This window comes from Thamnophis elegans, chromosome 9 (assembly GCF_009769535.1).
Source record: "Thamnophis elegans isolate rThaEle1 chromosome 9, rThaEle1.pri, whole genome shotgun sequence".
Classification (NCBI taxonomy): domain Eukaryota; kingdom Metazoa; phylum Chordata; class Lepidosauria; order Squamata; family Colubridae; genus Thamnophis; species Thamnophis elegans.
The window spans coordinates 47,781,559-47,801,477 of NC_045549.1; the positions used below are offsets into that span (position 1 = coordinate 47,781,559).

The following is a 19,919-nucleotide window of genomic DNA, read 5'->3' on the forward strand; positions in this document are numbered from 1 at the left end:
CGGTTTCCTGAAAACTTTTAATTATCAAAAACCTTCTGAATTTCATTCTGAATCTACCTCGGATCTAAACTGCTGCAGACTTAGAATAATTTACTGGATTCCTATAATTTAATCATCAGGTGAATACTGCGTTAGCAAGTGAAATGCTTTAGATGGTTAGCTAAATATTTAATGCTTTTTAGAGTATGCATTTTTATCTTCCTGGTTAATAACCTTTTCGAACAAAAGTAGTCATGGTATTCTTTAATAGAAGTAAGAAGCATAGTGGAAAAATAAATACAATAGATAAAGAGAAGGGAAAAACTGAAAGATTCAGAATTACTGATAATTTACCAGCAATGACTAGGAATTTTAAATGGCATTAATAATTCCACTTAGATCTTTAAGCTTATATCCGTAAATATTCAGACGTCATTCTACTTAATTGTTCTCATTTTAATGTAGGAAGAAATAAAGCACTATAATTAACTTATAAAGTTTATAAATCATTAAAAAATTGTCTTGCATGAAAAATGAGACATGAATTACAGTATTTCTTAGTTAACAATGGTAATTGAGGCTGTAATTTCCATCACTAAGCGATGCTGTCATAAACCATGACATGATGTGGCTGTATCAGTTAACAACAACAATCCTGACAGTCCCCATTGCTGTCATTAAGTGAGGTTTATGAGTCATTAACCTGCTTGCAACTTTCTGCCAGTTTCCAACAACCAAAATCAGTAGAGAAGGTGGCAGGAAGTTGCAGTTCCCAAGGGGCTTTCAAACAGCCTAGCAGTAAGGGCTGTTATTCGGGAGGGCATGGTTTCATATAGTGCAAGTACAACAAGACTTGGGATGGCTGGTATCAGGTGGGCAGTGATTCAGCACAGTGTGAGTGCACAATAAGGCTTAGGGTGACTGCTGTGAGGCAGGTGAGGGGGCATAAAGGTCTGGTATGGCACAAGAATAGTGAAGTTTGGGATGAATTCTGTTAGAGAGAGGAGGGTGTTCAAATACTCAATGCAGCACAAGCACAACAAGGTTTGGAGTTCTGCTTTGGATTGTGAAATGGTACATAAGGTCAGCATGGCACAACCAGAGAAACTCTGGCGGGGAGGGGGGCTTGCTACTGGGCATGGGAGATTTACCCACGCAACTTGTGACCACCATGAGATGTCTTCAGGATTAATTGTTACCTTTCTTCTTTCTTTTAGATCCACCATGGGAAACTTCAGTACAAATTTGACTGTGGAAGTGGTCCTGGAATTGTGTCTGTGCAGAGTACTCAAATCAATGACGGCCAGTGGCATTCAGTGTCTCTTGAAGTGGATGGAAACTATGCTAAACTGATTCTAGATAGGGTACACACTGCCTCTGGTATTGCCCCGGGTACTCTCAGGACGCTGAATTTAGATAACCATGTATTTTTTGGTGGTCACATTAGGCAGCAGGGTATCAGACATGGAAGAAGCCCACAAGTTAACAATGGCTTCAGAGGCTGTATGGACTCCATTGTACTCAATGGTCAAGAATTGCCCCTAAATAACAAACCTCGAAGTTATGCTCAAATGGAAGAATCTGTGGATGTATCTCCTGGATGTTTACTGACACCCGTAGAGGATTGTTCAAGCAGTCCATGCCAGAATGGAGGCATTTGTAGTCCACTCCCTACTGGAGGTAAGGTTTGTTTGTTATTGATATTTAGCATGATTTTATTTAGAATGGAATAGAATAGAATAGGATTCTTTATTGGCCAAGTATGATTGGACACACAGGCAATTTGTCTTTGGTGCACATGTTCTCAATGTACATAAAATAAAATATGTATTCGTCAAGAATCATAAGGTACAACACTTAATGATAGTCATAGGGTACAAATAAGCAATCAAATCATACTAGGAATCTATAAATTGTAAAGATACAAGCAGCAAAGTTACAGTCATACAGTCATAAGTGGGAGAAGATGGGTGATAGGAATGAAGAGAAGATTAATAGTAATAATAATGCAGTCTTAGTAAATAATTTGATAGTGTTGTGGCAACTTGTTGTTCAGTAAAGTGATGGCATTCGGGGGGAAACTGTCCTTGTGTCTAGTTGTTCTGGTGTGCAGTGCTCTATAATGTTGTTTTGAGGGTAGGAGTTGAAACAATTTATGTCCAGGATGTGAGGGGTCTGTAAATATTTTCACAGCCCTCCTATTTTGTATGATCATAAATATAAATGCTGTACAAAGACCACTATCTTATTGCAACTTTGTATTAGCTGGAATACTTTCCAAGTAATAGTCTAAAACCAGACTTTCCGTAGAACAAGTAAAGACATTTTTTTTAAAAAAAAACTTGTATATCCCAGGTGCCATTCAGTTCAATTAGCCTAAATGTTAAATGCCCTGTGGAGCATCACTGCTGGGTCTAGTTTTCTAAATTCTAGTAAAGTAAAACTATCTAGACTCTTTATTTATTATATTTCGACATTTAAAGTTTTCATAAGCTGTCAAGGTTTTAAAACGAATGAGATGTAATATGTTCTTTTGATTGTAATACTGTAATCATTTCTGAAATAGCTATCATAATTACAGTTACTTATTCCATAGTAAGATATTATTAAGCTTTATTAACTGGTTCTTTACATCTTTTTAGGAGTGGTGTATCTCTGTAATGCTTTTTTAATGCTAATTTATCTAGATTTGGTTTTCAGAAAAGCTCCATTGATTGTCTTTTCCGTGCAGGAAAAAATCATTTAGTTTTGTGAGCACAGTGACATGCTTTTATTCTTGGCTTTCATTGCAGGTTATTATTGTAAGTGTGCAGCTGCATTTATGGGTACACACTGTGAAGTAAATATCAACCCATGTGCTTCCAATCCCTGCCTTTATGGTGGCACTTGTATTTCCAACAATGATGAATTCATCTGCCAGTGCAGAGGGCTATATACAGGCCAGAGGTAGGAGGCCTCTTTCTAACTGTTGAAATAAATTTCATCCCAATATGTTTATCTTCACAGTATCGGCTCTATAATATTATCTGCTTGCATGTGTACTTCGAGAAAATGGTCTGTGTGAGCATTTACTTTGTTAGAAGCAGAAGAAAGTTTTATGTATGTTTGAAGAAGTGAGGTACAAATGAGGACAAGCTTGCGTATATAAACATATGTCTTGTTCGGTCATTCTCTTAGAGAGTCAAAACCTGTTGTGGATTTTGTGGAATTCACATTTATTGGAAAAGCAAGATTCTCCCTGCAAGAATTGTACAAAAAAAAAGTTGAAATCCATGATAACATATCTGTTTATGGTGTGGGTAAATACATAGGCAGGATAAATGTTAATAATCCTGGAATCATATTCTATTAACTTCACAAAACAACTTTCTCCGGGCACCTGGCTGAATATGCTGACATTCATAGCTCATCAAGTTCGAATGATTTAGGAGGTAATTGACTATTATTTTTCCCTATAGGTGTCAGATTGGTCCATATTGCAAAGACAACCCCTGTAAAAACAGCGGCAAATGTATTGATAGCTTAGATGGACCTGTTTGTGAATGTGATGCAGGTTTTCATGGTGAGAGGTGAGTATCTTTTGTACAGTTAATGGTTTTCATTGCTCAAGTTTACATAGCAAGTGGAATAAAAATTCTTACCTGGGGGGGGGGGGTTTAGTGGCCCATAATGTTACCTACCCCATTTTTAAAGCGTAGTTCTATCATAATGTTACCTACCCCATTTTTAAAGTGTAGTTCTATCATAAGAGGCTGAAACATAAAGTCAACTATAAAGAATGGTCTCTAAACACAGAACATTCGGATCAAAGAAAAATTGTGTTACTATCTGTGTTCATTTGACATATGAGACAAGAACTTGACTAAATTTTAATTTATCAGTGAACAGGTATCTCCACTGGCTTTTTCTGTGCAGCCAGCAAACCATGGGTTTGCAAACAAGTATAATATTGTTTCTATGGTTGAGCAACCTTTGGTTGATTTTGTTTAAAGACTTAACCTATAAAGTACAAATAGAACTGTTTGCAGCACAAGCCAGAAAATTGCTTGAATTGCATAAAGCAAAAGTGTTTTTTGGTATAATAAATTAGAATATTTTTTAAGAAAATGAAGCTTGCTTATATCATATGAATTGACTGTGTTATAAAATAACCTAATACTATACTAATGTAAGATAGTTTCATAGTTTTAAAATTGGAAAAATACTTCAGACAAATTATGTGAAGAGCTAGCTCTCTGGAGAAAACTTTTAATGCTGTAAAATATAGAAGGAAAGATAAAGAGTATGACCAGAAGTATAATTTGTTTCTGAAGTTGGGCTGCAGCATCCCCATGGTCCTATTATGAAAATTCAGGCATTTGGCAGTCTGCCTGCAATTATGACCATCAGGGTGCTTCAGCCCCTTCCTCCTGCCTATTTTCCACTCTCCGAATATCTCCACCTTTTTGGGAGCTGTACTTTACGACAAATTTCTGCTGCCCCCAGTTTACCTTTGCTGTTGTTTATCCCTACTGATGGCCTGGGATCCAGGCTGGGAAGGGGGCATCCCTGGGAGATGTGTGATGAGTGCAGCAGCATAGCAAAACCTCATCTGCCAAAGGGAACTTGCCACAAGTATTGGCATTCAAGAAAAAACTTTTAGTTTCTGCTTCTTATCACTGGATTATAGCAAATGTGCACCCTAAGACATATGTTTGCAAAAATAGTAAGTAATGAAAAACAGGAAATCAATGTGTCCTACCAAATGTTAGCATTAGTTTTAAGAGTTTTCTTCATGATAATAATAGCTGTGAAGAAAAGTTTTGTAACTTTCTGCTTAGAAAAGTTGTTGAGTAGGTTAGGGACTTCATCTTCACCATCAGGGCAACTAAGTGCTTAATTGTGCTAAGCTGTTTGCCCATTGAATAGGGGTGTCCAGCTTTAAGACTTGTGGACTTCAACTCCCAGAATGAATGGCTGGTGAATTCTGAGAATTCACAGGTCCACAAGTCTTAAGTTGTCAAAATTGGACCTCCTCAGCACATAATTTCATCAGCAAAGATTTTATCTGTAGAACAGTTACTTAGAAAAATCCCATTCTGCTGTAATCAGAACCAATTACTAACTAAAGGCAATGTTTTCTCCTATCCATAGTGCTATCTTCCCTTCCACCCAACCATGCATTAACTTTTTTTCTTTTGCCAATGCAGTGCTGTAGTCCTGAAATTATTTTTCGCAACAGCTATTTGTGACATACTGTCATATTCCAAGCAATAGTTCCCAGATAGCAGAAAGCAAAATAGAAGAACCTTATCTCCCACTTGCTTGTTGAGATGACCACAAACCAATTGGGAAAGTGGATCAGAATGGAAGAGTAACTTAAGCAAAGAGGTTGGATGCTATAGGATGACCAGGTTTTAGTTTACTGTGTTTGGACTAGAAAAGTGAACTTATTTTTTGTTCCCTGCATGAGTTCAGATTACTTTACAGCCCATTACAATTTGTATTATAAGAATCTTGGTATTTATAAACTTGTGAGTGTGTAATCTGGATATATGCTGTTAGTATTCACAGACCCCCAAAATCTTTTAATGTTTTGCAGGTGCCTAACTGATGTCGATGAATGCATCGAAAACCCATGTCAGAATGGTGCTCTGTGTGAGAATACATACGGTGCTTATAACTGTAACTGTAGTTATGGATTTGGAGGAAAACATTGTATTGAGGTCATTAACAAATATGTTTCAACTTCCTGGAACATTGGCTTAGCCGAAGTAATTGGAATAATCATTTTCATAGCAATAATTTTGCTATTAGTGGGGGTTTTCGTTGTCTGCCGCCGAATGATCAGAAAAAAGAGGAAAAGCCACCCACAATCAGAAGACAAACACCCAGGAACTACAACAGCTTTCTTGCAACGACCATACTTTGATTCCAAACTGAATAAGAACATTTATTCTGACATTCCGCCTCAGGTGCCTGTACGCCCCATTTCATATACTCCAAGCATTCCAAGTGACTCAAGAAACAACTTGGACAGAAATTCTTTTGAAGGTTCCACTATTCCAGAGCATCCAGAGTTTACTACTTTTAACCCTGACTCTGTACATGGTCATAGAAAAACAGTGGCTGTTTGCAGTGTAGCTCCTAATTTGCCACCGCCTCCTCCATCCAATTCTCCATCAGACAGTGACTCAATACAGAAACCCAGCTGGGATTTTGATTATGACAGTAAGTGCTGCTTTTCTTTCTATTAAAAATGGTTTGCTGATAGGATGTTGAGACGTGTGTCTTGCAATAATATTATCAATCATAAACTAGGAATAAAATGGCTGAGGGCAATTTAGAGTGTAAGCTAAACATCAAGTAACAAGTCATTTTTTACCACTTATGTTATGTAGTAAATTATTTCCTCTAATAGTTAATTAGAATGGTTGAATGCAAGCAAAATGTGATCATTCAAAAATAGAAAACTGTTTTATGTACAGTCAGAAAGACCCTGGAAACTCAAACAGTAGATATGTATGAACTTCTGAAAAAAAGTAATGTAGCATTGTCTCCTTTCTCCTCTTTCGTGCAGAACAATTTATACAGATTTATGAGATTCCAGAGTTTGAGACCATAGAATTAAGAAAATTTCTAATTAGAGAGGAAACTTCTGGATTACGTGGAACACTAAGAACAGAAAATCCAGTTTTTATCACTGACTTGTAGAGCAGAAAGGAACATTCCAGTTTCCTAGTTTCAGATATGTTAAAATAAGAGTTACTTTAGTATTGAAAACACCAAGAACTATAAAAAGTTGCAGTGAGGAGAAAGAAAAAATATTGACTGTTCAAGCTACTTAATCGTTTTATAATATGCATCTTTTTAAGATGGGACATAGGATTTGGGGGATGTATACCATGAAATTAAAGGTCTCCTTTTGTCCAGTGTTACGGGGTGTTGTAGATGGAAGGGAAAGGAAAAAAGAACTCTTTCTTCGATGTGCTGACGTGAGAATCCAAAGTATGGATTAACTCTGCCTTCTTCTTATTAGAGACTGAATCCATAAAACTTTTCTGCCACGCCTCTCCTGACTGAACCCCAGTTTTGATTCAGTCTTCATCAGAGAGAGGCATGTGTAATAAAAAATACTCAGAACAAAGGGATTTAACTTACTCAGAGTCAGTAAAGGGATTTATTAGCATTTGTTTGTGGTTTAATTCAGTTCTTTTCTGGGTGGCTGATTACACAGCCTGTCTCTTTCGAAACAGCTACATGGCGTAGAAAGCAGCAACTTCAGAAGCAATGCCTCTGGGGCGTGCTGCGAACCGTTTGGATGAAAGTCTGTTTTTGCTTCATTTTGTGCAAAAGTCAGCTGTTGAGCGCTAGGGAGACCAAGGCAAAACAGCTGAGAGTCGGAAGCAGGTACTTCAAGGAGCATGCTACAGAGTTGGTGTGGAAGGCAGGGAAGCTAAAGATCAGTGGTTTTCTTCATGTTCCTTTTATATTTTTTGTGCTATTTTATGAGATAGATTGGTTTCATTCCGATGATTCTTATACTGTGGGTTTTTTTTCCCCCTTAGCTAAGGTGGTGGATCTTGATTCCTGCCTGCCAAAGAAGCCTCTGGAAGAAAAGGTGTCTCAGCCTTACAGTGCTCGTGAAAGTATGTCTGAGGTCCAATCCCTCAGCTCATTCCAGTCAGAGTCATGTGATGACAATGGTAGGTACACAATGGATCCTTATTGGTCATTTCTGCATCTTAGTTTTTTCCAGCTTGATAATCTCCAGACATGTAGAATTACAACTTTTCTTGTGGAATTTGTGCAGCACCATCAAAAGGGCACCAAGTTGAGGAAGTCTGTATCCTATTAGAGACTTAGAGATGGTCCTTAGCTTTCATCCCCAGATAGCTGTTTTACACTACACAATATCATAATATTCTATAGGAATGTACATGTTCCACATAAGTTAACTCAGTAAAGTAGTTAAATTGGTTAATACATCTTCGTTTGATAGGTAATTGATGATAGATATGACCAAATAATTCCTTTGCAAAATAATCCTTTGGAAGTATATCCATTAGCTGTTTGATGCTAATGTTAGGCTTTAAACGTCTAAAATTGGATTACAGCTTTATTTGTTTCCTTTTTTTTCCTCCCTTCCTGCTGCTGCTGCCTCAGCTCCCATATGGATCAGAGCAGTACTGAGTGAAAGCAGAGTATAAGGGATTTCTGATTGTAAGTCTGATTACATAAGTAATGAAGGAAGTTGTCTGGTGGGGCTTTGTTATAAATGTTTTGCAATCTGCTTTATGCCATGATAAAGACTAAATATCCCTTTAGTCTTTATCATGGCATAAATATTCCACTTAATAAAATCAGACTATAATCATAACAGGAAAACATTCTGAAAGTTGCATGAACCATCCAATCTATCCTGAAAATTTGTTTTTATTTTTCAAATTTGACTTAACCTTAAGTATTTTACCACAAATCCTACTATTTTAAAAACATTTTTGCAAATTTTAATTAATATATTAAAACACATTTTTCTGATAAAAATGATACATCTTAAAACTTCCTTTTATTACTTTAAAAAAGTAAATTTTATTGTTTTCTTGCTTTAATGAAGTGTGTGTGTGTGTGTGTGTGTTTCTTAGTAGATAATACTTTTTGTAAAGTTGAAGAAATTTCAAAATGTGCTTCTGTTTTTTCTCAGAAAAAATAATCTTATCTATAGAAATTATTCTTTATTTCTGTAAATCGGAATGCTGTTTCCAAATAAGTTAATATAATGCAGCATGATAAGAAAAGAGCAATGACAAATATCATAATTGCAGACTGTAGATGAAAGGGTTCTGTGGAAACAGAGAAATAGAGCTAGCAATTTGGCTGCTTCTATCAAAGCTTCTCCTACCCTCCGTAGTTTAACTTTCACGCTGTGGTTTCTTTTACGTCCTACTACTACTAGTAACAGACTTCCTTTTTCAATAGTGTCAACTTCATCTCATTTTGTATTCCACTTTACACCCAATTAACGATGCTTGGAGCAGCTAACAAAATAAAATGCAAAAGGAAATTTAAAAGCACAATTCAAAAATGTAATTAAACCTCTCTGAAATACTGTTCCACTTTTATGCTTCCTTGTTCCACCTCTATTTCCACTAACATGAATCCTAATTGTCTTTCAGCCATTGCTTGTGTTTATTCTGAACTAGTTCCTATAAAATTCCTGCCTTAACCTATTAAAAGCAACCTCAATTTTACTCTGGGGTAGAAAAACCCACAGACTCTGCCTTGTCCCAGTATTTTTCAAAAGATTTTGTAAAATATTCTTCCCCATCTCCTTGCTTTCTATCCATACTACTGCCTTTTTACCTGTCAGTTTTCCAGGTGTCACTCTAACTTTCATGTAATACTTGCTAGGACATCTGTTTCTCTACATCTTGTCTGCACAAAAGATGGATTATGTACTGGATTGAATTTATTTCCCTAATAAATGGGTGCTTGTAGATACGCAGGTGGCAAGCCACTGGGGATACACATAGACATAAAACAGAATTTATTTGGAGTTAATTGCTATGACGGGCATTCCTCACACTTTTTAAAACTCACTTTCTTGTATCAGTAAATCTAAAGGTGTTTCCTGCAACTTGATAGTGACCTAATTCAGACATAATTCAAAACAAATAGAGCCCAGATGCAGTGTAGGAATTTCTTGATGATGCATATCCTGGTAAATTGATGCTTTTCTCCAAAAAGATTAGGGCAATAGTGAAAGGCTTGAACCCACTTCTGTTTGCTGAAAAGTAACTATTCATGTGTGCAATTTATAATTGCTGTATTGCATTTGTGTTTGACAATGTATTCACAAGTATGAAAAGAAGAGTGAATGAGTATAAATGATTGTTAAAATGTATGTGCATGTTTCTCTTTGCAATCCATTTTGAGTTTTGGTAACCTTTGTAAGCCATTCACGTGGATAGGATTGATTGTTGATCTTTGCAGGTTGAAAATGTTTTCATTCTACTAGAGACTGTACCTCACTTCAATATTTCTATATAATCAAAATGTTGCAATGCTAGTGCTAATCTGTTTGTGTGGCAGGGAGATGTATGTTTTGTGCGGGTGTGCATAGACAATTGTTTCAAGCTTTACTTTGCATGTAATTTTTATAAAATATATAAGTCTTACATTAGTTCATGTTGACATAATGTTATGTGCTATTTGAAATGGTTGCTAATCATAGGTTTCTTTTTTAACTTACTCCTTCCATACTTTTTACAAGCTTCCCTAGTGACTGTAATACACCTTGTCAATGCTGTTGTTGACTCGGTGGGAAAAGAAGGTATATAGTTTTCATTTTTATTTATTGCCTGTGTAGAAAACTGCATGTCCCGTATTTTAACATGGAAACATTGGAATATAATGTGCAATATTTGCTTTATTATTAGTAATGTGTAGATTTGACAATGTGTGCTGTATATATTGGTAGTTATTTTTAAAATAGACATCTTTATATGATTTATGTATGAGACTATATATGATTTATTTATGAGACTAAATAAGATGTCTAATGTAGCCCTGTATTATTCTGACTTGATTTTCCAAAAGTTCACATCCACTCAGAAGGATAACTGTTAAAGTTTGTCTACTAATGCATCTTCATCCACCATGGAAAATCTCCTGATAAATTAGAACTCTGATTGCAGGAATTTCTAGCTGAGATGTTCATAATGTCTAAATACATCTTAAGGGAATCAGGTTGGAATACATTGGTGTCAATAGTAGAATAGATCAACAGTTTATTGTACTGATAAAAAGTACAAATTATGAAACAGCAAGACACTGATTTATATTTCAGCTCAAGTATTCAGCAATGAAGGATTCCTCCGAATAAAGCAATCTCTTTGCCCCCACTTCTATAATAATATTGGTGAGAATGTTATTAAATGGCTGCATTCATTTTGAATAACAAATAGTAATATACATATTCATTTCCGTTCATATTCAATTCAGTTCTTTGTCAGAATTCTTTCCATTTTGTATACATTTATTCTTTACTTACATGAAAGGCATAATCTAAATGGAATAATCTTCAAATATTCACCATTCTGCATATAGATTTCATCCCATACTGATAAAATTACTTTAATTTATTTTTATGCATACAAGTGTATCCAATTAGTTGGGAAGACAGAATAGTTTGCAGTGTAGGAGCTGTTTAAAATTAGTGTGTTAGAACAACTATTATTTCAGATCTTCTTACTTCTCTTGGCATTCAGGTTAGTGTAAGATGACTATATAATAGGACTGAATTCTATGAATCTATATTGGCTATTTGAACACAGCAAACTCCTGTAGTGTTCTCCAGATGTATTACACAATTCTCAGAATTCTAGGCAAGACAACAGGACAAGAGATAAGGAAATCTATTCCAAACATAGCAGAATTAGGGCAGAATGATAATTGACCAAAAAGACAATTATTCCAGCAATAACAAGAAAATAATTATGTTAATTATATTTTTAATATATAGAAATATACAGGAGGAGTAATGGATGGTCTTTGTTCCTTAAAATTTAGGGGAGTTATGTTACATAAAATCACACAAATTATCTAAATGCTACAAAACCATTGTCCACAAACATGCCCATCTTATAAATACTTCCATCTACAAGTAACAGAATCAGAAGGCTGAGGAAAACCCATGTCTTACAATAATGTACACATAAACACTTTTTTAAAGGAAAAAGAGCCTAAGGACTGCGTCAATATCTACCTGGTGGCTCCTGAACATGGTTAGAATAGATTATGTAGCCACAATAAGCAGGGTCCTAGAAAAGTAAATAAGATGAAGTGGGTCCAGTTAGTAAGACATATTTACCAACCTTCAGACTAAAAATGTTTTTATTTTATAAAAAAATAATCAGTAATCCTCATATCAGTCATAGTAGCGATATAAGATCAGTGGGTGATTAAAATAAACCAAACAAGATCAAGATTTATACTTTTCAAAAATGGCCTAGGTCTCAGATATTTTTTCTTGTTGTTTAAGTATTTTGGATTTGAATCACATCTTCCTATCTATTTGACCATTAAGCTATCTTGCAACAGTAAAGGTACAAAATATAAGCTTCAACAAATTAAAATCCATGTGAAATCGGTAATTAAATCAGTAATTAACAGCTAAAAGCTTGACCAAAAATGCTTTTACCAATTTCCCAAATTTTGGGACAATGGGATCCAACTCTCCTACCTATGGTATACATTCCACAGCTTAAGAACCACATACGAAAAGGTGTTGTTGATTGTCTTCATAACTAAGAAGAACATAAGGATATCCCTGATGATTTGGAAGTTTGTTAGGTTCATAATCAGCACTTTTATTAAATCCAAGGAGGCACATAACTAATTTTGTGCACCTAAAATTTGATGGAGATACAGAATCGCCTTTTGAAACTGAGGTTACTTTCAGAAGCCCTTTTTATAAGGATATTTGATGAATGTTGTTATCATCTACCTACTAACCTAATGTTCCTTCACGGATTTCAGTCTTTAGCTACATAGTTCCATAACTATAATAGATAAAAATGAACATGAATTTGTGTGCCATTACCATGACATCATGCAGGATTTGGGGCCATTAAGAGTTTTGGAACTAATCAACTGTGCATTTTCCTCCTCTTTTTCACTTGTCTTCTAAAGAGTCTTTTGCTGTTCCTGACCTGGGCAATTCAAGAGGTGATTTCTGCATGTAGATGTTCAGTGATACTCATTTAAATGTCCACAACACTAACTTGACTTTAATTGGTTGCTTAGTGTGTATTTGTGTTGTAATTCATACACTTTATTGCAATGTTTTAAAATACACCTTTTTAGAATTTATCATGAATTGGAGAAATGTTATTTTTTGCAACACTACAATGTTTTTATAATCAGTTCACCTTTATTTTCAGCATATTTTATTTTATATTTGTTCTACAACACAAAGCAGTTTTCAAATTTGTGCATGTTTAGCTTAATATTTGTTTTGACATGTGACTGTCTGAATGCTGTTACTAATACATTTTAAAAATCAGGTATACAATTTTATTTTATACTTTCGGTTAAAGAGCTAATTGGTCATTGATAATATTAGTAACAGTAATATTAACCATTAAAATTTTTGATTTTTAAAAAATCCGATCCTAAATTTATTGGTCCCAATACAGAACAAAAAGAAACTTGTTTCTGTATCATTTACATACTATGCTTATTCCTAAATCATGGTGGCGCAGTAGTTAGGATCCAATATTGCAAGGCTAACTCACCATTCACTCCAGGAGTTCAGTTCTGAGCAACTCAAGATTGACTCAGACTTCCATCCTTCCAAGGTGGTTAAAATGAGGACCCAGATTATTGGGGACAATAGGCTGACTCTAAACTGCTTAGAGAGGGCTATAAAACACTGGGAAGCGGTATATAAATCTAAGTGCTATTGCTATATATCAAAATAACTTTTTCAATTTTACATTACAAATGGGGAAATTCACAGTTTGAACAATTACTGCATATTTTACACTAGAAAAGCAATATCAGTCAGTTTGCTAAAAATGGATAAAAAAAATCCTTTTTCAAAAGCATTGAAGTCAGGAATTGATCCCTCCCCAAAATTCTAATTTCCATTAATTGTAATAGACAAATCCTGCAATCCCATATATTTTCACTGAGAAGGAAATACTACTAAGCCCTTATTTCTGTATAAACCCAAATCAGAATAATGGAGTATAAGCATTACGTGCAAAGAAAGTGCTTTTAGTAAGTGGCTGCCATGCATCTGGTAATTGACAGTTGCCAGTGACGTGCGGTGAGGTTTATGGCTGGTGAGGCAGTCCTCTCCCTCGACCTCCCACTGTCTAAAGCGCTTTCTTTCTTTCGCCTGCCTGAGTCTGACAGGCGGGCGAAAGAAAGAAAGCTCTTTAGACAGTGGGGTGTCAGGGGACAGGAGAGAATGCCTGCAAAAGAAAGTGGCAGCCCACCTGAGCTGCCTGCCTCTGTGTTCGCAGTTGCCACAGACACAGAGGTGGGCAAAAGAAAGTGGCAGCCTGCCAGCAGAGGCAGGCAAAAGACCCGCCTCTGCTGGCAGGCTGCCGCAGACACAGAAAAAGAAAGCTGGTGGGCTGCCCTCCCTGCCTCTCCTACCCCCTTCCCTCTCTTCACTCAAACAAACTCTCTCTCAAATTGAGAGAGAGTTTGTTTGAGTGAAGAAACAAACACACACACACACACACACATACACATATACACACAAAGTTGCACCAGGAGGATTAATTTTGAATTCCTCCCTCCAACCCACATACCTTTTCCAGCTGTTTCACAGAGGATTTCAATTCTGCTCTTGCCTGCCATCATGAAAATGTAAAAATGTAAAAGGAAAAAGGCAAGAGCTGCTGAGGTCAGGCTGGGCTAGTTGCTGCCAGAGTCCCCATGGGTGACTCTGCTTAACTGTTTAAAAAAGCCTCTTAAAAAACACCATCTACAGGAGGAGGCAAGAGAACCATGTGCCTCATCTACATAAGGAAATTTTCAGCTTTTAACCCTTGCTTAACTCTGCTCGAGTGATCATAAAGTCAGACTAGGTGAGGCACGTGGTTCTCCTGCCGCCTCCTGTAGAGGGTACTTTTTAGAGGCTTTTTTAAACAGTTAAGCACTAAGCAGAGGCATCCACTGTGACTCTGGCAGCAACTAGCTCAGCCTTTTTCCTTTTACATTTTTTTTTCTTTTCATGATGACAGTGGTGAGGCTCTGCCTCCCCTGACTGCATGTCACTGATGGTTGCATTCTTTTACCCAAAGAATGATATTGTGTGAGGGTTCAACCTTGGCAATTTAAAGACCTGTGGACGTCTACTTCCAGAACTGCACAGCTAGCTGGGTAATTCTGGGAGTTGAATTTCACCAATCTTTAAGTTGCCAAGGTTGGACACCATTGTGCTGTGCCCTTGTATAAGGAAGTCAACTACATCTTTTCACAACTTTGCATAATAAGATATGTTGAAATTAAGATAGCTCAGCCTTGGATAATAAACTATATACTGCATGGCACTTTGTGAACTTGTGGTTGTAACACTGAATGTCTTTGTTAACCATTGATGTCTTTGTTAACCATTGCAGGCAAATTGCTCCAGTTATTTGTATTCTCTAATCCTGGTTGGCAGAGTTGCTCTTGATGCATTTGTTTTGGTTTTTCAGTCTTCATGATAGATCAGGAACAAGATATTCAATCTTTCTTTATTTCTACTCTCCAGGCTATCACTGGGATACTTCTGACTGGATGCCAAATGTTCAACTGCCTGGCATACAAGAATATCCAAATTATGAAATTGTTGAAGAGGCGGCACCTCTGTACACAGATCCAAATTCGATTGATGCTGACTATTATGCTGGAGGTTATGACATTGAAAGTGACTTTCCACCTCCACCAGATGATTTCCCTGTTCCTGATGATCTCCCACCCTTGCCACCGGAATACAATGATCAGTTTGAATCCATACAGCAATCCAGGGACGTATCTGCTGTAGGTAGCTTAGGGTCTTCGGTAGGGAGCAGGCAAAGATTCAATCTCAACCAGTATCTTCCCCATCACTATCCTTCAGACGTTTCAGAACCTCAGAACACAATAAATGGAATCCCTACAAATTTCCAAGAAACTTTTGCTCCTTACACTGTAGGCTATAACAGAGACCCTGTAGACAACATGTCCATTTCTGCGTACGCTTCCACAGCTTCATGCTCCGATATGTCAGCATGCTGCGAAATGGAGTCTGAGGTAATGATGAGTGACTATGAAAGTGGGGACGACAGCCATTTTGAAGATGTGATCATCCCTCCACTTGATCCTCAACAGCACACAGAAGTCTGATACTCTTCCTCAAAAAAAAAAGTGCCTGGATGCTAATGAACTAAAAAGAAAAAGGATTGTAGAAAATCTTGGAGAGCTTTTTCCCCCCCCTGGCAATGCTTGAGCGCTATTATTTCAGTGAACTAAAACTGGCATGGCTGCAATGGAATATGCAGCTCATATTAACTAATTTCTCTTTTTTTCCCCCCTGTCCTGCAGTTTCATTAATCACAGGTCTCCTGTGTATTTTTTTTTATACTTACATTGTCTATGTTAGAAACAGGAAAAAAAACACATACCACTTCCTCATTTTAGCATGATAAATGTATTTATATCATTCAGAAGTAAATCATTTTTCTTATATTTTTGTAAATTTTATGTACAGTTTTGATTTTGGTAATTTTACCTAGATTTTGTAGATAATTTGATTTCCACTGATTTAGTGGTGTTTCTGTGTGCCATTAAACCCTGGGCTGCATTATATTCAGGAATCACTTTACAGTAAACCCTTGATTTAAACAGTTCTTTATTTAGCTTACAATGCAGAGGGTATAATTGACCCATACAGTGCATAACTTCCATATACATACTTATAGAATCCTATACACTGTGCAGTTGGAAAATCAGATTCAGATTTTGCACAACACAAAGAATGCTGTAACAGAAACACTTCCCTTATTAGTTCATTAAATCAAAGGTTTACTGTATTTATACGTGTTTTCACAGAAATTCAGTGTTATCACTTATATATTTCAGTGTAATAACTCATGCATTTTCAACTGTACATAATTTCCAGTTGTAAAACATCTCTGATATTTTCTGGACAAAAAAAACAGCAGTGTCTTACACAAGTTTTGTATTCTGGAACAGTATCCATTATTTCTTTTCCTGAGAAGTGTGTTGGAGCCCACTGCATTCCTGTTTAGAACCAAAATCACAGCACAGTTTTTATAGTGTCTGTATATTTGTGATGCAGCAGTCTTGTAAAGGTTTTTACTGAAATCTACCATTAGCCAGTCTTTCTTACAGATAATAAATTATTAATAAAATACTCTAGCTTTGTTTACTCTATTTTAATATATAAATTTGCAAATCTATATGTAGTATAGATTCATAGATATAAAAAGTGTAAAGGATGCTTGGTGCAGCTAAGTTTTAGTTGTGTGCAATCAATCCACTAGGTGGCAGTAGGAGCTTACTCATTTAAAAATCAGATCCATCCTTGATAGATAAATCTATACTTATGAATATTCACATATTGCCTGTTACATTGCAATGTGTTATAGTACAAATACACAGAATGGAAGACTTGCAAGTTACTTGCTAAAAATTGTTATGTGATTATTCTTACTGTTGGCAGAAATTTCTGATGGATGCTCTGGTCCCAATTGTGATCATAGAATCAGGATTATATGTATGTAAGAAAAAGCCCAATATGAGAACATACTTTCAAAGAGATTTAGCATCACTGAGAAAATTTGATGATTAGCCTTGGAGAAATGCTGCTTTCTGTTATTCAATTTTACTCTTCTGAGAGTAAATAAATCTAGTAAATAAAATCTTATGAGGTCAGTGATTTTGACAAGTGCTGTGAAATTGGCAGAGAAATTGCCAAGGAAGAATTTGCAATAAGCTTTCCTGTTCAAATATTAAATACACATAACAGGTTTATAATACAAACAGGAACATTTTCTTGTTTTTATAGAAATTTGTAGTTACATCAAAAATGGCATCCACTAAGCGGGATATTGATGAAGGGATCTTGGGATTGAACGAACTGGTATGGATTTTGGGCACACATTTTACGAATTTACATGTCTGAAGTATAACATAAAAAGCTCAGGATTTTAAAGTGAAGAGCGAGATCCTAATCTTATGCAATTTGGGCTTGGGAGGAATGGAGACGTGAAACGAAGGATAGGAAGATGAGTAGCGAAAGTATGAAGATAAATTGATTTTTGTATAAACTAATATTTGAATATAAGGTTAAGAAAGGCTATCTGGAGAGTCTACAGGAAGATGGGGGTAAATATCAAAGAAGTAAGGGACGAGGACAAAATATAAATGGAATGATTCACACTGTTTAAATTTTAAGAATGATGGGAGGCTGAGCATAATGCAAAAGATTTTTCAATTTTTTTTTATTTACTTTTTTGTTTTTGTTTTTTTTCTTTTTCGGAGTGTTTTTTTTATTTTATTTTCATTATTATTGTTAATAAGATATTTTGAAGGTGAATGGTACTGAACTGTGCCGGGTGTGTGACCTGGGAAGTCGGAGGGGGTTAGGGAGGGGGGTTCATTGGGGGTGGGTGGGTGGGTGGAGATATAGTTTCAATATATAGAATAAGAAGAATACACTTGTATACTGTTGTTCCTTATCTTTTCTTTTTATTTTTCTCTTTTTTTTCTTATTGCTTTTTTCCTTTCTTTTTTCTTTTTGGCGTAAGGAATAGAGAAATGCACCATAGTGAGAAGTAGAGGAAAGGAAGAGGGAGAAGTAAGGAGGGAGGAAGAGGGGAATGTAAGGAGGATGAGAGGGGAAGGAGGGTGAGGAAGGCGAGAAAGGAAGATAGGAGGGGAAAGGGAAGTAGGAGGGGTGATCGTTGGAGGGAGAAAGGAAAGTTGGAGGGGGAGAAGAAGGGGTGTATGAAAGCGATAGGTTGGGTTTATGAGTTGTGTTTAGGTTGGGTTTTTTTTTTTTTCCTTACTATTATATTATTATTATTGCAAATATCCCGTATATAAGTGAATGTACAAAATTGAAAATGAAAATGAATAAAACATTTAACATTTAGAAAAAAAAAATGGCATCCACTAAAGTGGCATTTCAATAATAGGGCATAATACAATTTCCACTGCAAAGACCTGCTTTTTACACCTGGTGAAACACCATGTGGAGAAAATTGCCCACTTGAACTCTACAACAGTGTTTTTCAACCTCAGGGGCTCTCTTTCCCAGAATTCCTCAGCCAACATTGAAAAGCAAAAGTGGTTAAATGAAGGAACAAAGGAAGAAAAGGAAAGCAGAAAGAATGGATTAATATTGCACCAAAATGTATTTCCGTGTGAAAGACTTATTTTTTCTCTAATTCTCATAGAAATACTTTAGAACTTTTTGACAATGTTTTAAGATAGTGTTCTTAAGTATGTTGTTATTTACCTGCACTATATGTGGTTACCTTAATCCCTGATAAGAAACAGCTTCTAAAATGAGTTCATTCATAGCCTCTTTGTAATTTAATTGAACTGCAGAAAGCTAAAGAGGCTTCAAATTAATGTGTAATGATTTCACAAAACAAGGACAACTCTTCCAAAATTATTTGAAGTCAAGAACTTCCTAAGATTTTCCCTAAACAGGCAATTTCTTGTTCAAGTTGAATAAGGATTTTCTTTCAAACACACAAGCCATTTTTGGCTCATTGCTAATGAATACTGCTTCTCCATAGTCTTTAGATATTTTGATTAAAGGAAAATCAAAGGGGAGAGGAGGGAATTGGGGATGATGTTACCCATCAGCAATGTTTATGTTGGTGACATTTACTATATAAAAAATAGATACCTGTGTTTAAAAGGGAAGGTAATGAAACATGTCTTGATTACCTGAATGCTTATTCATTAAAATGCATGCAAAACTGGAAAGTAAGCAGTGATCACATAAAAATAAAATACACACGGAGATTTGATCCATGCTCCCAAATGAAACGAAAGAACTATACCAGGGATATAAAACTCACTTCATCATGGTGGCGTGACTTGAGACTTTTTTTGCCTTCACTGAATGGTGTGGGAGTGACCAGCGCATAACGCATCTGGCCCAGGGGGCAGGAGTTTGACACCTCTGAACTACCGTATTTTTTGGAGCATAAGACGCATCCCCCCGCCAAAAAAGGGTGAAAATCTGAGTACGTCTTGTACACTGAATACAGCATTTTTGGCCTCCCGAAACCCTGCCCCCTTCGCAAAAATGAACATGCATAGGCTTTGGGAGACCTGCAAAGTGTTCCTGGGGGCTGGTGGGGCAAAAATGGGGCTGTTGTTTTGCCCATTTGGTCCCCCACCCCACCCGAGGAGCACTCTACAAGGCTCCCAAAGAA

At 36.2% G+C, this 19,919-nt stretch overlaps 1 protein-coding gene across 6 annotated transcripts in view; it reads left to right on the forward strand.

The window, feature by feature from the left end:
• FAT1 (FAT atypical cadherin 1) overlaps window positions 1-16,877 on the forward strand; it is a 129,787-nt gene extending 112,910 nt beyond the window's left edge. For 4 of the 6 annotated variants that reach the window (XM_032223993.1, XM_032223992.1, XM_032223995.1 and 1 more), the window contains exons 22-27: window positions 1,197-1,659; window positions 2,772-2,925; window positions 3,438-3,548; window positions 5,561-6,189; window positions 7,527-7,664; window positions 15,233-16,877. In XM_032223993.1, the coding sequence (XP_032079884.1) occupies window positions 1,197-1,659; window positions 2,772-2,925; window positions 3,438-3,548; window positions 5,561-6,189; window positions 7,527-7,664; window positions 15,233-15,846 (2,109 nt within the window). In that variant the 3' untranslated portion in view covers window positions 15,847-16,877. Of the gene's footprint in view, window positions 1-1,196; window positions 1,660-2,771; window positions 2,926-3,437; window positions 3,549-5,560; window positions 6,190-7,526; window positions 7,665-8,124; window positions 8,182-12,651; window positions 12,688-15,232 lie in introns of all 6 variants that reach the window. The other 2 variants (XM_032223996.1, XM_032223997.1) reach the window with 2 other exon arrangements.
• Window positions 16,878-19,919: the final 3,042 nt, after the last annotated feature.